Raw genomic sequence first — 20,249 nt, forward strand, 5'->3', positions numbered from 1 at the left:
GTGGTAGTAGAGGCAGCAGTGTCCTTCACTGTTAACTTCTACACTATCATTTCATATTCATTCCAAGGAATTCATCCTGGAATTACTTTTTTTGGCTTTCCCAATGGTTCTGTGTCCTCTGAATAAAGCCATTTCTGCTTACGTTAGCTGAAGTAGACACAGCTCTCTGTAGCTATAAGCCCTGACCTAGCAGTGGAGGGAATGTCCCATGAAAGGACACAGAAGAGAAGACAAAAAAGTTAGAAAAGGTGCAGAAAGGGAAAGGCCTAGAGCAGACATAGAGCAGTTTATAGAACCTAGCACAGTACTGGAGAAATGGAAGTGGACAGAAGCTATGGGGTGTATGTATGTGTGAGAAAGAGAACAAGAAAGGGAGGGAGAGGAGGGAAGGGGAGAGGGAGAGACAGAAAGAGGAGTGAGAATGCATTAAATACACTTGCTGGTAGGAAAGGGAGTCTAAAGTTCTGGACTTCTCAGGCAGGGTACTGGGGGTGTGTGAAATAAATTTGTGTTTAAGAAGGATAAGAGAAGCTTTCCAGTTTGGATGGACTATAACCTCTGTGGGGTAGTAGGGTTTCTGCATTCTGCTTTCCATAATCTTTTCTGGAAGTCTGATGAACCAATGCTTTAAAGGTAGGAAATAAAATATGTAGAATTACAAAAGAATCAAATTGTACTGAAAAATTCTATCCATGGACTCCTTATGGGGTTTGTGGACCACTGGAAAAAGACTAAGACAACTTTTTGTTTCCCAAAGCCATATATTAACATTCTGTCATGTCCTACCTCATCTCTATTCCCCTCAGAAATTCCTACTTCTTTTGCTCTTGGTCTGGTGGCTGCTAAAACCTGCTCCAGTTCATCCTTTTCAAATAAATTAGGCACTTCACCTGAATTCAGGATGTTATTTATATCTTCTAGGAACTCTTCTACTACAATCTGTAGAAGAAAGAAGAGTCATCATTGTTAGCTCATTCAACCATTTAATATTTATTGCATGTAAATTATAAAGCAAATATATGATATAAAATTCACATTGAGTTCATTTTATCTTTATGAGAAGATAACTTTGGGGGAGTGGCCAAAATGTTAAAGCAGGATGACCCTAAGCTTACCTGTTCCCAAGTCACACCAAAGTTACAACTACCTATAAAGCAACTACCAATGAGAATGATCTACTTAATACATAGAAATAAAAACAGAGAATTAGGCAAAAGGAGGCAACAGTGGAGCATGCTACAAACAAAGGAACAAGATGAAATCCTAGAAGAACTAAACAAAGTGAAGATAACTAACCCACCCAGTAAAGAGTTAAAGGTAATGATTATAAAGGTGGTTGTGAACTAGAGAGAAAAATGGATGAACACACTGAGAAGTTTAACAAAGAGAAAATATAAAGAAGAACTAAACAGAACTTAAGAACACAATAACTTGGAGTTCCCATCGTGGCTCAGTGGTTAACAAATCCAACTAGGAACCATGAAGTTGAGGGTTAAATCCCTGGCCTCGCTCAGTGGGTTAAGGATCAGGTGTTGCTGTGAGCTGTGGTGTAGGTTGCAGATGTGGCTCAGATCCCAAATTGCTGTGGCTCTGGTGTAGGCCAGCAGCTACAGCTCTGATTGGACCCCTAGCCTGGGAACCTCCATATGCTGTGGGTGTGGCCCTAGAGACAAAAAGACAAAAAGACAAAAAGACAAAAAAAAAAAAAAAAAAAAAAGACTACAATAACTGAGAAAATATACTGGAAGGAATCAAGAGTAGATTAGATTATGTGGAGGAATGGGTCAGTGAACTGGAAGACAGAGTAGTGGAAATCATTTAAGCTGAGCAGAAAAAAAGAAAAAATAAATAAAAATAAGGATAGGCTAAGAGATTTCCCAGACAATATTAAGCATACTAACATTTACATTATAGGGTTCCATGAGGAGAAGAGATAGAGAAAGAGGCAGAGAATTTTTTTTTTTTTTTTTTTTTTTTTTTTGTCTTTTTGTCTTTTGTTGTTGTTGTTGCTATTTCTTTGGGCCGCTCCCGCGGCAGTTTTTTTTTTTTTTTTTTTTTTTTTTTTTTTTTTTTTTTGAGGCAGAGAATTTATTTGAAGAAATAATAGGTGAAAATTGCCCTAACCTAGAACACGAAATAGACATCCACATGTAGGATGCACAGAATGTTCCAGACAGGATCAACCCAAAGAGATGCACACTAAGGCATGTTGTAATTAACATGGCAAAAAAATTTTTTTTTTCTTTTTAGGGCTTCACCCATCGCATATGGAGGTTCCCAGCCTAGGGGTCCACTCAGAGCTATAGCTGCTGGCCTAGGCCACAGCCACAGCAACATCAGATCCAACCCACATCTGTGACCTACACCACAGCTCACGGCAATGCCAGATCCTTAACCCACTGAGTTAGGCCAGGGATCAAACCTGCAACCTCATGGTTCCTAGTCTGATTTGTTTCCACTGTGCTGTGACAGGAACTCCCTAATATGGCAAAAATTAAAGAGAGAATCTGAAAGGCTGTAAGAGAAAAGCAATTGATTATATACAAAGGAACTTACATAAGACCCTAAGCTGACTTTTATGCAGAACCTTTGCAGGCCAGAGGGGAGTGGCATGATACATTCAAAGTGATAAAAGGAGAAATCCTACAACCAAGAATACTCTACCTGGGAAGTCAATCATTCATCTTGAAGGAGAGATTAAGAAGTTTAATAGATAAGCAAAAACCCAAAGAATTCAGCAACACTAAAGTGACTTTCTAAGAAATGTTAAAGGGACTTCTCTAAGTGGAAAAGAAAAGACTACAAATAGAAACATGAAAATTATGAAAGAAGAAATCTCATCAATAAAAGCAAGTGTACAGTAAAGGTAGTAGACCAACCACTTATAAAAGCTAATAGGAAGGTTAAAACACAAAAGTAGTAAAGTTATCTATATATACCATCAGTAGTTAATGGATAACAAAGCAAAAATATTTAGAATATAATGTAAAAAACATTAAATGTGGTGGTGGGGGGTAAAAATGCAGAGCTGTCTGTGTTGACACTTAAGACATCATCAACTTAAAATAATCATTATATATAATGATATATAATGATGCTGTTACATATAAACCTCAAGATAATTACAAACCAAAATCCATAACAGAAATACACACACAAAGAGAAAGGAATCCAAATATAATACTAAAGATAGTCATCATCACCAAGGAAGAGAACAAAAAAAGGAGAAACAAAGAAAAAAGAACTACAAAACAACCAGAAAACAATAAAATGGCAATAAGTACATATCTACCAATAATTATTTTAAATGTAAATGGACTATATGTTCCATTCACAAGACATAGAGTGGCTTAATGAATAAAAAAATGACCCACATATATGCTGCCTACAAGAGACTCATTTCAAATCTGAAGACACATATAGACTGAAAGAAAGTAAAGGGATGGAAAAAAGTACTCCATCCAAAAGGAAACTAAAAGAAACCTGGGATAGCAATCCTTATATCATACAAAATGGCCTTTAAGACAAAGAATGTAGTAAAAGACAAAGAAGGAAATTATATAATGATCAAGGGATCAATTATCCAATGAGAAGATATAATTGTAAATATACATGTAAATTAAGTATATATACATAATTGTAAATAAACACCATGTTTGGTGGTCCAACATAGCATCACCAAAATACATAAAGCAACAGACATAAAAGGAGCATTTTTCACAGAAGTGACTTGGTTCTGCCCAAGCAAGCCTAGAGGATGGGCTTTGTGAAAGGGAGAAACTGACAATAACACAATAATGGTAGGGGCTCTGTGATTGCCTGGGTTCTCTGGTCAGGCTTCCTAGACCTTTGGGACTGGGTACTATACTTAGAAGTAGATGGGGCTATGAATCAGCTTCCTTGCCCTGGAAGAGTGGAAGCATTGGCTCTAAGTCCAACAAGGTTGTTTGTGGTCTTGACTCAAGCCAACACTGATTCCATGTTCCCTGGGTGAACAGGACACTGACTTTGCTCTGTGGACAATCTTCTCTGCCTGCCAGACTCTCCTTGTGAGCATCGCTGGGCTAGCAAGCTTTCCAGGTGTTCTAGCCATGCTTCCTGGAGGGGTGGAGTGGGCCTGGAAGGTACACTCATCACTGGACACTGCTGAACTAGTTCCCCTGCTGGGGTGGAGTAGGAAGGCTGGTTCCAAACATCTTCCCAGGTGTTTGTGGTCAGGCTTTCTGCTCATAGGGGCTAGGAACTATACCCAGCAGTGGTAGGATTATGAATTAGTTGCCCTGCCTGAGAGGAGTGGGGAGCTGGCCCCAAGGCTGGAAAGACTCTTTGTGGTTTGGACTCAAGCTGATCTGCACCCCAAGTTCCCTGGCTGAACAGTGCCACTGGCTTTACTTTGCGGATGATCTACTCTGTCTTTCACACTCTCCACTTGAGTGCTGGTGGGCTACACAGCTTTCCAGGTATTCTGGTTGGGCTTTCTGGCTGAGTGGAGCCAGGAGCTACACTCGGCAGTGACCAGGGTATGACTCAGCTCCCCTGCCTGGGTAGGTGGAGGCTCTAGGCTCCAAGGCTGGCAAGACTTTTCATTTGAGAATCTTAAATCAGGCAGAGTTGCCCCCTGCTGAGTTCTCTGGTCCTACTGCACCATTGCCATGGCTCTGCTGAGGAGCAAAGCTCCAGGCTGGGACCACTACTTGGATGCTGCAGGTCTGTCATGATCTGAGTGCTGGCTCTTACATCTTCATGCCTTCTCTGTCACAATCAAATTCCCACAAGTCAAGTGCTATAGTTTCTCCCACCATTGTGATGTGAGACTGGAGTAAAACTTCCATGATGTGACCTACAACACTGAGGGAGCTAGATGTCCACCCTGGGTTCTATCTTCCCGCTGGAGGAACTGCAGGCTCAGGGAGACTCTTCACGTGGTGCTGCATGGCCTGGGGGAGGGCGGTGTGGTCAGGGTGCAACTGCTCTTACCCTTCTAATGTGGTCCTTCTTGGTCTCTGTGGTGCAGGGGTGTGCGTCAGCTCCACCCCCGTGTTCTAGGATTTTCTCACTGTCTTGTTCATGAATAGCTGTTATTGTTCTCATGAAGGGGAGTGAAGTCCGGACTGACCTGTATGTCCATCTTGGTGATGTCACTCACCAACATTTTCTTCATGCATTATTTTTCTGAGATCATAAAATTGTTTACGTTCTCCTGTAGCTCTCTGAGCATCTTTGGAACAATTATTTTGAAGTCATTGTGGGCCAATTTGTGGATCTTCGTTTCTCTGAGGCCAGTTATGGAGGTTGACTGTACTTCTTTGGTGCAGTCACGTTTTTTTGATTCTTCATGATTCCAGTCGACTTAGGTATGTGCCTGTGCAGTTGAAGAAGCAATCACTCTGCCAGGCTTCATGGGCTGACTTTGGTAAGGGAAGACTTTCACCTGTGGACATGGGCATGCTGGATCACGCCGTGACCCCAGATCCAATGGTGCAAGGCAACAAATATAGGGGCATGTGCTGTGGGGAGGTTATGTCTCTTCAGCTCAGGTGATGGGGGTCCATGGTATTGACAACTATGTGCACCCTGGTAAGCACTGCAGGGGGTCCACAGTGGCTACAGGGGGTATTGGTGTCTTCAGCAGCACCTCCAAGTGCAGCCGCCAGAATCAGGGCAGGCAGTGGAGGGGGCCAGGGCTGGTAGTGGCTATGCACTCAGCTGCTCATCCTTTCTCATTTACGAAAAATATTTACATACTCAGATACAAGCTCTCTGTGTGTCACAGATGTTAAAAATATTTTTCTCATTTTATGGTCATACTTATATGATCATGCTTATAGTGTTTTCAAAATTAAAATAAAGCTTAAAATATGTTACACATCAGATCAATCACTTTTTTATTTGGCTGATTGTTATAAGCCTTTATTTTCCCTAAATGTTAAAATACCCAAGTGTAATCAATGTAGAAAATCCTGTTTTAGAATAAATTCAAGATCAGTTAAATCGGTTGGTGTAGACATAGATGTAATCCTATTTTAATTTTAAAGTTAATGTAACCAAAACATGGCCATTATTTTCTCCTCTTCTTGAGTAAAGCATATTTCCCTAATTGATTTCACTTAGGGACTTACTTTTCTTTTTCTGGCCACACCCATGGCATGCAGAAGTTTCCAGGTCAGGAATCGAACCCACGCCACAGCAGCAATCTGAGCCACAGCAATGACAACACCAGATCCCTAACCTGCTGAGCCAGGGACTGACTTTCTTATATTTACCTTTAAGGAAATAGTTTATCATTTTCTACTCTGTCCTCCCCGTCCAAGAAAAGTTAAGTCCTTTCTCACCCTTTTAAACTCTGATCACATTTACTTATTAGAATTTTAAGGGGGAAAATAATAGTTGGTAAAAGAAGTACAAATATACCATGAAAGTCTTTTACCCCATCCAAGAACTCTGTTATCAGAGGGAAAAGTCCGCAAACTACATTCTACAAACCATTCGAAGCACACACGTGATTGTACTTAATACTTGTCCTTTTCTTATTCTTGCTCTTTGGCTATTTAAATTTGTACCTGGGTGTCCGTGAAGAGGAAAACCATATTCCTGTCTTCTACACCAGCCAGTCTGTACAGCTTCCTCAAGTCTTCATGAAAACTGTCATAATTATACCCCCGGCTCAGCTCAATCTGCAAACATCTGTAACCACAGATGTGAGCTGCGAGTCTTGTAAGAGACTGCTTTCCTGTGCCTCCCACTCCAACGAGGAGGGCATTGCCTCTTTCCTGACGAATCATGCGGGCAATCCTGTGGGCAACAGAGCAGGGAGAGGGTTATTTCAAGTGTCCAGATGTGGCCTCTGTTCAGAGGGCCTGCCCTGGTATGGAAGGCTGGTGGCTGGCTGCTGGAGGGTCACCCCTGAGCCAGAGGCCACAGGAAAGACCATGTTATGTGTGAGGCTCACGGTGGGGAGAAAAGCTGCTGGTTGCCTTATACTCACCTCTCCCCCATTTCCTGTAGGCCATTGGTCTTGGTCATGTAGATTTAATAAAGTAAAATCTCTTCTCCCTTTTTCCAAAGGGATTGAAAGGATTGTGAGGGATTTTGTCAGGAACCCTGGCTGATCTAGGCCACTGCTTATCTTAATCATTATATTGGCAAGCAAGTTTTCATTTCTACAGATGAGCAAGTGGAAGAGTCACCGAACAGAGGAAAAGAGGAGAGGTCAAGAGGAATAACCTAAAATGCATTTACTCTATGAACAAAATTTTAGACAATTTCTGATTCACGTTAACAATAAGAATTTTTTCAAAAAAAATTTGCAATCATGATACTAGAGTGAGTGCTCAGAAAGGGGGGAAAAATCCAAGTTTAGGAAAAACTGATTAGAGATGGAAAATCTAACTACTAAATTGAAAACTTCGGAGGAAAATGGGCCTCACAAACGGGATACTAGAAAAACTGAGCAGGTGACATAGAAGACGAACTCAAGGAATTTACCCAGTACTCATAGAAAAAAAAAGATGATGATACTAAAATGAGAAGAGAGAAAATGGAAGAGAAGGAGGACAAATCTAGAAGAAACAAATGGGATCCCAGAGACTACATGATCAGACCTGTGGGAGACACCAGAGGGGACAGAACTGAAATAATAGAAGAAACCCGCAGAGCTGAACCCACACATTAAAGGAAGTCACTGAGGATTGGAGGAATGTCAAAGAAGAAAAGAAAAACACTAACTATTTTCCAGGAGATATGTAAGCCTAAGGTAAAATATATGTGTGCAGTGTAGGTGATATATGGGTGCATACATATGTGAATCAATAAGTGAAACAGGAGTTCCCATTGTGGCTCAATGGGTTAAGGACCTGATGTTGTTTCTGTGAGGATGCTGTTTCATCCCTGGCCTCACTCAGTGGGTTAAGGATCCAGTGTTGTTGCAAGCTTTGGTACAGGCCTCAGCTGCAGCTTCGATTTGACTCCTAGTCTGGGAACTTCCATGTGCGTAAGGTGCAGCCATTAAAAAAAGCAGGATAGAGATCTATATTTCACACATAACTGAAAATTTGTTAGCATCTAAAAAGTAGATATAATAGTTTACTCCCAAAGGGACAAGTAATTTTAGACTGTCCTCAGGCATCTCTTTTATAAGATGATATTCTGCAATGTTTACAGAAGGAAAACTATCATGTTATTTTCCAGAGAGCAAACCACTTGCAAACCCTTCCTAAAAGATTTCTTGAAGGTATATAGAAGGATACGAAAAAAATTTAAAAACTCAGTAAAGGGGAATGGATGTAGGTGCAAAAGTGAACAGTCTGTATGAGGGTCAAGTCTGTGTACTGTTGTTGAGATAAAAAGGTAACAGTAATGTGAATACGTTCTCCTTAAAAAGAAGAAGCAAATGTTAAAAAATTCTTTTAAAGAAATTATCACTAGGGAGCTTCCTTGTCACTGCTATGGTTCTGATCACAACTGCGGAACTGGTTCGATCTCTGGCTCAGGAACTTCTGCATGCCGCAGGTGGGGCAAAAAAAAAAGAAAAAGAAATTATCATCTAAAATCTCAGATTGGATCATGAGAAACTAATAAATCATGGGAGAAATGTTAAAGCAGGTTTATTTTCTTTCAGTCTCTCTTTCTCTTTTTTTTATAGGAAAATATCTATTTTCTATTTTTAATTCACTATGCTGACATTTGGAAAAAAATAAGACATATTTTTAAAGGATAATGGCTTTATTATTATTTTTAGTTATGAAAGTAATATATAGTCATTGTAACTGATTAGGAAAAAAAAAAAACAAAACTACTGCTAACCCTTTACCACTTGTAAGATCCATCACAAGGGCCTGGGTGCTACACTGTTCTCTATGGGAACAGTACATAGCACATAGTAGGTGCTTCATAAATAAATTGATGTCTCTTGACTTGTATGTATGTATTTACATAAATGGAATTAAACTCTACACCACATTTTTTTTGTGTGATTGTTTTGCTAAATAATGCCATATGGACGTTCTCATGCTAGTAAATACAGAAATAGATATACTATATTTAACCAGTTTCCTAGTGATGAACATTTAGTACTTTTCATGGTTTTGTTATCACATTAACAATATCAAAAAACAAACCTTGGAGTTCCCATGGTGGCTCAGTGGTAACAAAACCAACTAGTATCCATGAGGATGCGGGTTCGATCCCTGGCCTTATTCAGTGGGTTAATGATCCGGCATTGACATATGTTGCAGACACAGCTCGGATCCTGTGTTGCTGTGGCTGTGGTGTAGGCTGGCAGCTACAGCTCTGATTTGACCCCTAGCCTGGGAACTTCCATATGCCATGGGTGCAGCCCTAAAAAGGCAAAAACAAACAAACAAACCCACAAACCTTAAAGCTAGCTGTAAATAGAATCCTTTCAGATCATGAGAGAGAAACCATGAAATAAAAAAGAGGTTGCATTGAAATAAGTTAGAAAAGAAGTTAGGATGGCATCATCTGGCTGTTAAAGCCATGATATATGCTTATAAATATATTTGAAAGCACTGCACAACTTTAACAATGGTTGTCTCTGGATGAGAAGGTGGAATTATGAATGTTTTTCCACATTTTCTGTAATGAATGTATTTAGTATATAATTAGAAATAATAATTACTAATCAGTTTTTTTTAAAAGGAAAACAAAATAGATGTATTTCTACTTTGCAGGAAATATAAAGATGCCTTCCTTATGCAATGGCTCTATCATTAAAAAAGATCTGGGTAATATGAATTTTTATAAGTAAAATTACATTATGAAAAAGGAGACAAACATGGCATTTCTCATTCTAACTATCTCTGGAATTGAGTACACTTTCACCAAATCATCTATTATTGAAGCAACCAACTTCCAGAGGCCTTAAAAACTGTGTTACAGCAACTTAGAATAGATTTATAAGGAGATCCTGCTGAGTAGCATTGAGAACTTTGTCTAGATACTCATGTTGCAACAGAACAAAGGGTGGGGAAAAAATGTAATTATAATGTATACATGTAAGGATAACTTAATCCCCTTGCTGTACAGTAGGAAAAGAAAAAAAAAAAAAAACTGTGTTACAGAAGAATTGTGAAGTGGTTTTTACGTGCCATCGTCTTTGGTAGCAGGGGACAGGTGCTGTGTTGTGTGATTTTAGAACAGGGAACTTGCTCCTCTGGGACAAAGCACAGTCTCCTAGGTCACTATTCAGGATCTTTCAAAATAAGTATCAAACTTTCAGATTTGTCCTCTGCAGCTTCACACCCTCTCCTGTCCCTTTGGCGAGTTTTGCTGTTTCACTGCCCAGACTGCCTTGAAAACACTGTTTTGTTAGCAAACAGTGGCCCCGGGGCCAAAATCTACCCACAGACTGATTTTTTTTGTTTTTTTGTTTTGTTTTGTTTTTTGCTTTTTAGGGCTGCAACCATGGCATATGGAGGTTCCCAGGCTAGGGGTCAAATTAGAGCAGTAGCTGCCGGCCTACACCACAGCCACAGCAATGCCGGATCCTTAACCCACTGAGCAAGGCCAGGGATCAAACCCACCACCTCGTGGTTACTAGTCAGATTCATTTCCACTGTGCCATACAGGAACTCCACCACAGACCAATTTTAAAAAAATTCTTATGGCCTATGAGCTAAGAATGATTTTTAGATTTTTAAATGGTTGACAAAAAAAAAAAAAAAAGAAGAGTAAGATTTTAAATCTGAAAATCACATGATACTCCAATGTTAGTGTCCAAAAATAAAATTTCATTGGCTCAATAGCTGCAGAAAAAGCATTTGACAAAGTCCAACATCCATTCATGATCAAAACTCTTGCCAAAGTGGGTATAGAGGGAACATTTCTGAACATGATCAAAGCCATTTATGGCAAACCCACAGCAAATATAATACTTAATGGAGAAAAACTGAAAGTCTTCTCACTCAAATCTGGAACAAGACAGGGATGCCTACTCTCACCACTGTTATTCAACATAATTTTAGAAGTCCTAGCCACAGCAATTAGACAAAAAAAAGAAATAAAAGGCATCCATATAGGAAGAGAAGAGATAAAACTGTCACTGTATGCAGATGACATGATACTATATACAGAAAACCCTAAGGACTCAACCCAAAAACTACTTGAACTGATTAATAAATTCAGCAAAGTAGCAGGATATAAGATTAACATTCAGAAGTCAGTTGCATTTCTGTATACCAGCAATGAAATATTAGAAAAGGAATACAAAAATACGATACCTTTTAAAATTGCACCTCACAAAATCAGATACCTCGGAATACACCTGACCAAGGAAGTAAAGGACTTATATGCCAAGAACTATAAAACTTTAATCAAAGAAATTAAAGAAGATGTAAAGAAATGGAAAGATATTCCATGTTCCTGGATTGGGAAAATCAATATTGTGAAAATGGCCATGCTACCCAAAGCAATCTACAGATTCAATGCAATCCCTATCAAATTACCCAGGACATTTTTCACAGAACTAGAACAAACAATCCAAACATTTATATGGAACAACAAAAGGCCCAGAATCGCCAAAGCAATCCTGAGAAACAAAAACCAAGCAAGAGGCATAACTCTCCCAGACTTCAAGAAATACTACAAAGTCACAGTCATCAAAACAGTGTGGTATTGGTACCAAAACAGACAGACAGACCAATGGAACAGAATAGAGAATCCGGAAATAAACCCTGACACCTATGGTCAATTAATCTTTGACAAGGGAGGCAAGAACATAAAATGGGAAAAAGAAAGTCTATTCAGCAAGCATTGCTGGGAAACCTGGACAGCTGCATGCAAAGCAATGAAACTAGAACACACCCTCACACCATGCACAAAAATAAACTCCAAATGGCTGAAAGACTTAAATATACGATAGGACACCATCAAACTCCTAGAAGAAAACATAGGCAAAACACTCTCTGACATCAACCTCATGAATATTTTCTCAGGTCAGTCTCCCAAAGCAATAGAAATTAGAGCGAAAATAAACCCATGGGACCTCATCAAACTGAAAAGCTTTTGCACAGGAAAGGAAACCCAAAAGAAAACAAAAAGACAACTTACAGAATGGGAGAAAATAGTTTCAAACGATTCAACAGACAAGGGCTAAATCTCTAGAATATACAAACAACTTATACAATGCAACAGCAAAAAAGCCAATCAATTAATGGAAAAATGGGCAAAAGACCTGAATAGACTGTTTGCCAGATGGCCAACAAGCACATGCAAAAATGCTCGACATTGCTGATTATAAGAGAAATGCAGGTCAAAACTACCATGAGATACCACCTCACACCAGTCAGAATGGCCATCATTAGTAAGTCCACAAATAACAAGTGCTGGAGGGGCTGTGGAGAAAAGGGAACTCTCCTGCACTGTTGGTGGGAACGTAAAATGTACAGCCACTATGGAGAACAGTTTGGAGATACCTTACAAATCTATACATAGAACTTCCATATGACCCCGCAATCCCACTCTTGGGCATCTATCCAGACAAAACTCTACTTAAAAGAGACACATGCACCCGCATGTTCATTGCAGCACTATTCACAATAGCCAGGACATGGAAATAACCCAAATGTCCATCAACAGATGATTGGATTCAGAAGAGGTGGTATATATACACAGTGGAATACTACTCATCCATAAAAAAGAATGACATAATGCCATTTTCAGCAACATGGATGGAACTAGAGACTCTCATACTGAGTGAAATGAGCCAGAAAGACAAAGACAAATACCATATGATATCTGGAATCTAATATCCAGCACAAATGAACCTTTCCACAGAAAAGAAAATCATGGGCTTGGAGAATAGAGTCCTTGTGGCTGCCTTATGGGAGAGGGAGGGAGTGGGAGGGATCAGGAGATTGGGGTTATCAGATACAACTTGGAATGGATTTACATGGAGATCCTGCTGAGTAGCATCAAGAACTATGTCTAGATATCTATATTGCAACAGAACAAAGGGTGGGGAAAAAAATGTATACATGTAAGAGTAACTTGGTCCCCATGCTGTACAGTGGGGAAAAAAAAAATTTGTTGGAACACAGCCATGCTCCTTCATTCACAGAGTGATGGTGGCTACTTTTGCATTACAATGGCAGAGTTGTAGTTGTGACAGTTGACTGACTGCTGCAGAGCCTACAATATTTCTATTACTGGTCCTTGACAAAGAGGGTTGTGGCTCCTTTCCCTAGGATCTCCTAAAGAAAAACTTGCTTGCTCTCTGGTTCTAAAAGAATGAAGTCATTAGCCACTGTGGTCACTGACCTTCAACACACACTGACAGGAGCTCAGGGTGGAAATCAGGAGTGAGGCACTCTGTGCTCTGGGGCAAAACTGGCAGAACAGGTCTTCACGTGGTGAGATGTTTTCAGAAGATTTTGTGAGCTCATTTTCTCTTCTATCTAGAAAAGCACTAAAATCATTTCTGGAGACATCTGCTCCTTGAGACTAGCAGTAACCTTCTGCCCACGTGTGTGCTTGCATTTATTTCCCCTTCACTAAAATCGTGTATATGTCTATATACTGACCTCCCCTGCCTCTTCAGAGCAGTTCTCTGGAGTTATCCGAGAGGATGTCTACTGGGCTATGGTCCTCATTTTCTCCCAGTAAAACATACAACGCTCACATTGCACTTTTTTCCCAGTCAATAGATCCTTTGTTAACTCCTCCCCTAGAGCAAATAAGACCCGCAGGTACCATTTCCACGGCTATGTCTCTATCATAATGTACATCTAACAGAAGACATCATATCATCTGTTTGGTTATTTCTCTTCAGCTACCTCCAAGAGAATAAAATTGAGGGCTGAGTAGAGATGTAATAATGTTTTGGTATTTTTTCCCGTAACACACAAGGCTGCTACAGTGGATGAGATACTGAATATTATAAACATCTTGAACTTTAAATGTTACTCTTTCCTTGCTTCATTTACGTTATGGTAATTTCTTATATCCACCTGAGATTATTGGAAACAAATGACTTGTCCATTCTATTTGCCACTGTCATTTTTTTTCTGTCAACTTACATATCAATGGATAAAAAACTTCTTCCATTCAAAATCCTCCAAACTACCTTTTTCTCTACTGTAGTAGGCAAGAGATGGTTCCCTAAAGACTGGCCTATATTTTAACAGAGAAATTTGTTCCACCATTCCTGAAGCGTGGTGACGACTTTAGGGGCATATAATAGGTAAGGCCTGGTATAAACTGCCCTTAGAAAGCCCAGGTTCTAAAGTAAATTTTTAATTTTTTTCTGAGTTAGGAAGGCTTTCATCCAGTTATCCTATGCAAACAAAAAAATTAGAATGTTAACAAAAGGAAATGTAGTATCTGCTAAATTACTAAATATTTAGCCCAATAACTCATGTTCATAATGAAATCCATTTCGTTGCTCATCAGCAGTAGGTGGTTGAAAGCTCTTACAAGGAGAAATTTGTTTCTTCTAATGCCTAACTATTGATCCTCTCTAGGAAAAAAAAAAAAAGGACACGTCTACATCGTTATTCACAAGGTGGTTCTTCGTGCATTTGAAAACCAAGTTTCCCTCATTCTGCAAATGGTTTGTAATTTCCTTCTGTAATATTTTACGCAAACCTTGAGTAGTCTGGTGATTCCCTCTCACAAAAGAAAGATTATAAATACAATTAAACTGACTTTGCCTATCGTCTGGTCTGGTCTATTCTTCAGGAAGTTTCTTAGACCAGAGTTCTGCTGTTATTTTTTTTTGTCCCTTTTCAGGCTTAGGGCCTGTCTGATCCATGGGAATAAAAGTTGTTAGGACATAGCATGTGGGTATGTTTGCAGGGGGACAGATGGCAGGCAAGTGGTATCTTGACAACCCAATGACGAACCATTGTATGTTATGACATTTGAGCTGTGAGGGACATAAATCCTTGAATTAGAGCTAATTAAATAGCAGAGGTATAGGAAGGGTGAAAGACTTGGTGCGCTTATGGTTATGGAAGAAAATCCAGGAGATCTGTCAGTCTTAATGAGATCCAATGTTAAGATGTAGTTGACAAAGAAAACAAAGCAGTTAATATCTTGCCATGGTGGTGGGCCATGGGAAATCCTGCCCTCACACTCATTTTGCATTGCTTATTCCACAGAAAACTATATCAAATCTGGGTACCACATTTTAAGTGAAACACTGAAAAATGATCAGTACATTGAAGGCTGGAAATAAATCTTAACAGACGATAGTGAAAGATCTGGGATAATCAAGCCTGGAGAAGGGAAAGCTGAGAGGAGCTTGGTAATGATTTTCAAACATTTGGAGGGCTGTTGTAAAAAAGAGGGGATCCATTTTGGGGGCAGGCATCTGCAGCAGAGTTAGAATCAAAGCACTCATGAGCTAGAGGGCTTGGGACAATTCCCCTCATCTCTTTGTGGGACAGGTGTTGTCCAAAAATGGCTACAAAAACACTTCTGGTCCTGCTTGCTCTTTGACTCTATCAAGAGATAACAGTCTCTGATCCCGTCTTGGGAATCTGGGTGGGCCTGTGTAATGCCTTTGACTGACAGAGGATGGTATATGTGATGCCGAGTGACTTCTAAGACTACATTGTGAAAGGACATTTGGCTTCTGTCTGGCTCTCTCTCTCTCTCCAAAGGCACAATGTCACGAGACATGTTTCTACAGTATTTTCTTAGCCTCTTTGCTGAAAACTCCATCTTGTCCTGCTTTACTTTACCCCATCTTCCTGCCTGGAAATCAGTCGCAGTGCTGGTAAATGACTTAAGCTCAAGCACAAAGACCTAAAGGCATAAGTTATCCATAGGGTTAGCTGAATGAGGACTTAATGCGTTGGTCTAGGCACGCAGGACCTGTGCAGATTGGCACGCCTTTGCACAGCATGCTATGTCCGCTTAAGAATAAAAGAGGAGCCTCATGGCCCCAAGGAGTTTATGAGGGGTCATTAGCAGGATGTGCATTAGCAAGGAGAACTGAGGTGCAAACCAGGCATGCAGGGTTGCTGCAGATAGGCATGCCCTCTGCAGAAGCACAATGGTGATTCTCTAGATGCTATGCATAGATAGCTGACGCCAAGCTTCCTCAAATGCTAATGATTGTTAAATGCCTAAACATCTAAACATCGGAGTAAAAGCTTAATCAGCAACCGGCTATGTGACTTTTAAAATAACTTAAAAAAAAAAAAAAAAAACCTATATCCTCCACCCATAGCCCCTCCTCACTTGATCTCACCTAAAGAGCACAATAAAAGCAGTGTGGTTTCTTAAGGTGGTGCTCTTGGTCCCTGAGACCTTGAGTCCCCCAGTTCCCACCTTTACTTAAGATAAATGTCTCTGTGTCTTGTTTTATGTTAACTTTTTTCCTTAAGTTTCACAGCACCCGTTCTTCAGCCCCATCCTGCTGAGCTGGTCTCGGCAGCACAAGCCTTTGGAGCCTTGAGCTCCAACACTCTGATGCTGCCTTGCTGGAGAGACAGTGGAATCCACAGGGAAGCAGAGGTGGGCCAGGTGCAAGTGAGTGAGAGACCCAGACAGAGAGAATGGCTGGGAGCATGAGAGATAATGAAAAAAATGAAGCTCCAGAGTATAGCGTTTATTATGTGGTGAGAGGGCACTCACTGGAACATTCTCTGACCCTTATAGAGATTATGACCCTGAGCCATAGAGAGATGTTAAGAGTTAAATGAGATACTTCACATCACGGTTTATGTTCACAGTCAGTGCCATTATTATCACTACTGCTCCACAGGATGAAACAAGCACAGAAGTCACAGAGGCAGCTTCTGACTTACTCTTGGAGGGTTATTTTAACACATTGTAACAATTTAAGAATTATTCAACAGGACACGAGCCACTTCAAAAAGCTGTGTGTGCCCAAGGACTGCAGATCTTCAGGCAGGATACCTAGGTGTCAGGGAGGACCCACAAGGGACACTTGCGATGTATGAGTCAGACCCATGAGCAGATGGAATCTCTAATCCTTGCATTCAACTTGTTTTGCTATAAGCTTGAACCCTCTATCTCTTCAGGCATGTATGTGGATCAGCCTGGTTATACTATACATCTCTGAAACTACCTTAGATTTTTTTTTTTTTGTAATGAGATAGGACATTTTCAAAAACAAAAGCAAATTGCTAATATTTAGCACAAAAAAAAAAGATTCCATAGAAAATCCATGCCATATATTTAATGTATCAAAAAACCCTTTCAAATTATAGCAAGATTTGCTAATAGACCTTTGTCCATCTAGCAATCTGTTTAAAGAATTCTGCACAACTTAATCTTTACCATCAATATAAAGAAATTAGATCAATGTATTATCAGACACTTTACGGCACTATACCTTGAAACATGTTCTATAGCATCCTGGAAGAACACCAGCTTTACTTCTTTAGGGTTTATAAGGTTATAATCATCAAGATAGTCCTGTAGAACATTTGCGATTTTCTCCATATCAGGCATGTCATCATAAATCCGATCAGCCTTATCTGCTCCAAACTATGATTTTTTGGAGAAGAACCAAGTTGGATCAATTCTGATATATAAATATATATATAATATACATAACCTTAGGAGGGAACATTATTTTATCTACATTTCTATGTAATCATTTGCTTACATATGTTAGCAGGGCATTAAAATGAAGGAGATGGGATTAAAGCAACTCAGATTTTCATGGCTAACTGAAAAGTCTATTTAATTCAACCTCTTTAAGCAGTACACTGGGATTTCAATAATCTTTGCAATAAAATTCACACAGAAGCTCAGAAATAGTTTTTAAATTTTTCTCACTTTAACTTACTCTGGTTCCATACTTTTGCTCTTAGGCTGTTGATAGAAAAATGAAATGGCTGAAAATTATGTATGGCAGACTGTGATGGTTATACAAAAATCATGCCAGGACTATCTGCAGTTTTTACACAGCAATCATTTAATTAAACAAATAATTGAGAATGATATTTGGTATAAACTGTAGGGAACTGAGTCCCTATTTGGACCTATTGATAATGCCTTGTCTGTGCCATAACAACTGCCTCGGGACATCTTCTTTTAAAACTGTTAATTAAAATACACACAGGCAATGGAATAAGAGTCCATTTTTGCTTGTTCTTTTTGCTTCCTTCCCCCATTTGATAATATTATTAGAAACACACTAATAGTTCTCTTGCGGCACAGTGGGTTAAGGATTCAGCTCCAGTCACTGCTTTGATACAGCTTTGATTCCTGACCTGGGAACTTCCCTAGGACATGGGTGTGGCCAAGTCGTTCCCGCGCCCCAGGATATATGCTCACCATCTGAAAACAAACTTTGAACTTTGCTTTTAAGAATATATTTAAGTAGATATATTTCATATAAATAAACTGTTTACCTTTTTTCTTTTTTCAGTTGTCAGGGGTTACCAGAAAAGGGAGGTATTGCACATGCATAATATAAAGTCCATTCATGTGTTCAAACAGGATTGACTGAGGGTCTGTTCTTAACTTCTGTGCAGGAAACGGGGCATTTAGGGTGAACGAAACAGCCGTGGACCATGCCCTCTCAGAGACATTAGGAATGCTACACCCAAATAAGAGTCAACTTGGTAAAAACAAGATGGCTATATGTAACATAGGTAGGATGGTTAGATGGAAGTCTTTTAACCTAGAATAAGGTTATTCATCTAGAATAAGTCTATTCTAGGTAGGTCTGGAAGGTAAAACTAGGGCCTAAGTATAGATGTTATTGGGGGGACAGACCTGAGGAACTTAATACAAGGAAAATTTTGCCACTAATTAGAGCTACCCTGGAATGAAGAAGGCAGCACTGCTAATTAACTGGCCTCCCATCACTGGAAATATCTCAGCAGAGGCTGAAGTGCTACATGGTTTCTAGTCAGGGGATTCTAGTCCTGAGTTAAGAGACTAAACCTCTCTGCTTCCTTCCAAATTGAATACCTGATGGGTCTCTGGTTGAAACTATTATCAAAATGAATGTAACTAGATCAGAAGTCAGCAACTTTTTTCTCTAAAGGGCATTATAGTAAATATTTCAGGCTCTTCAGGTCATATAGTTTCTGTTGCTACTACTCCACTCTGCCTGATCACTCTGGTGATTAGAAAGCAACCATATAATACGACACAGTCAAATGGGTGGTGGTTGAGTCCCTATAGAACTTTATTTACAAAAATGAGCGGTGCATGGATTCAATCATGGGCCATCGTTTGCTGACCTCTGGTCTTGATCTTTAATCTTTACAAGGGCAAGGCTCCTGCAGATTATGTACTTGAACTAGAAAACAGTAAATACTTTATAATCTTCAAATGTACCCAAATCAATACAACATACTTACCTTAATGAAATCTCCAAATATGATGGGCCTAGTCAAAAAATATTCCAGGCCTATTGCAATTCCAAAATGCTTGTCTAGTCAAAAAAAAAAAAAAATCAATTTTTAGTGTAGTGATAAGCTTGAATGCAGGATATTAATAAGATATACAGAATAATAACAGCAGTTATTTTACTTAGAAGCCTAATTAGTACACATGAAACTGAGAGAAAGCCATGTTAATACCATACCATTTTAGTTTGGTTGATAATCTATCAGATTTAAGATTAAGAATATTTATTATTGGAGTTCCTGTCATGGCACAGTGGAAACGAATCCAACTGGGAACCATGAGATTGAGGGTTTGATCCCTGGCCTCACTCAGTGGGTTGAGGATCCAGTGTTGCCATGAGCTGTGGTGTAGGTCGCAGATGCAGCTCAGATCCCATATTTTGCTGTGGCTGTGGTGTAGACCAGCGGCTGCAGCTCCGATTAGACCCCTAGCCTGGGAACCTCCATATGCCACAGGTGCAGCCTTGAAAAGCCAAAAAGCCAAAAAAAAAAAAACCACCAAAAAAACCCCCCTAAGAATATTTAACATTAATAGACATTTAACTAAATAATAATCAAATGCATATTGATAAATAAGTACTTTAGAAATATCTTTGCTTGTTATCAGACAAAATGCTATTTTTCTACTTTCTTTCCTCTACTTAAAATTATATACAAACTAAGAATATTGACCTTCCTTGAATTCTAATGAAATGATTTTTTGTAGTATTTCATATATTTTTATATATTTGGGTCATCAAAGAAAAAACTTTTACCCATGAATGATTACAATTCATTTCGCTCATTTTGGAAACCAAATTGCATCTCCCTCATGGTCTAATGGCTAGGATTAGAAATCAAACTTCTTTTCTACTAAATTAGAAAAGAACAGCTAAATAAAGATTAATAAAG

The 20,249-nt window shown here is 39.3% G+C and overlaps 1 protein-coding gene and 1 long non-coding RNA gene across 15 annotated transcripts in view; both read right to left on the minus strand.

Moving 5' to 3' along the window:
- The window catches only part of LOC146404708 (uncharacterized), a 618,617-nt gene that overhangs the window by 270,470 nt on the left and 327,898 nt on the right, over nucleotides 1-20,249 (minus strand). The window lies entirely within an intron of this gene.
- DNAH6 (dynein axonemal heavy chain 6) overlaps nucleotides 1-20,249 on the minus strand; it is a 255,439-nt gene that overhangs the window by 97,349 nt on the left and 137,841 nt on the right. For 12 of the 13 annotated variants that reach the window (XR_014841541.1, XR_014841540.1, XR_014841539.1 and 9 more), the window contains 4 exons: nucleotides 19,311-19,384; nucleotides 17,324-17,478; nucleotides 6,561-6,792; nucleotides 787-939 (listed from right to left, as the gene is read on the minus strand). Coding sequence is in view for 9 of the 13 variants with exons in the window: in XM_021087308.2 (XP_020942967.2) it covers nucleotides 787-939; nucleotides 6,561-6,792; nucleotides 17,324-17,478; nucleotides 19,311-19,384 (614 nt within the window). In the remaining 4 variants the exon portion in view is untranslated. The remainder of the gene's footprint in view (nucleotides 1-786; nucleotides 940-6,560; nucleotides 6,793-17,323; nucleotides 17,479-19,310; nucleotides 19,385-20,249) is intronic. The other variant, XR_014841543.1, reaches the window with a different exon arrangement.

The sequence above is a fragment of the Sus scrofa genome, chromosome 3 (genome assembly GCF_054392235.1).
Source record: "Sus scrofa isolate SSC_HxYL_T2T_F1_AM1 chromosome 3, Sscrofa_HxYL_maternal_Yorkshire_Landrace_v2.0, whole genome shotgun sequence".
NCBI classification, from domain to species: Eukaryota; Metazoa; Chordata; class Mammalia; order Artiodactyla; family Suidae; genus Sus; species Sus scrofa.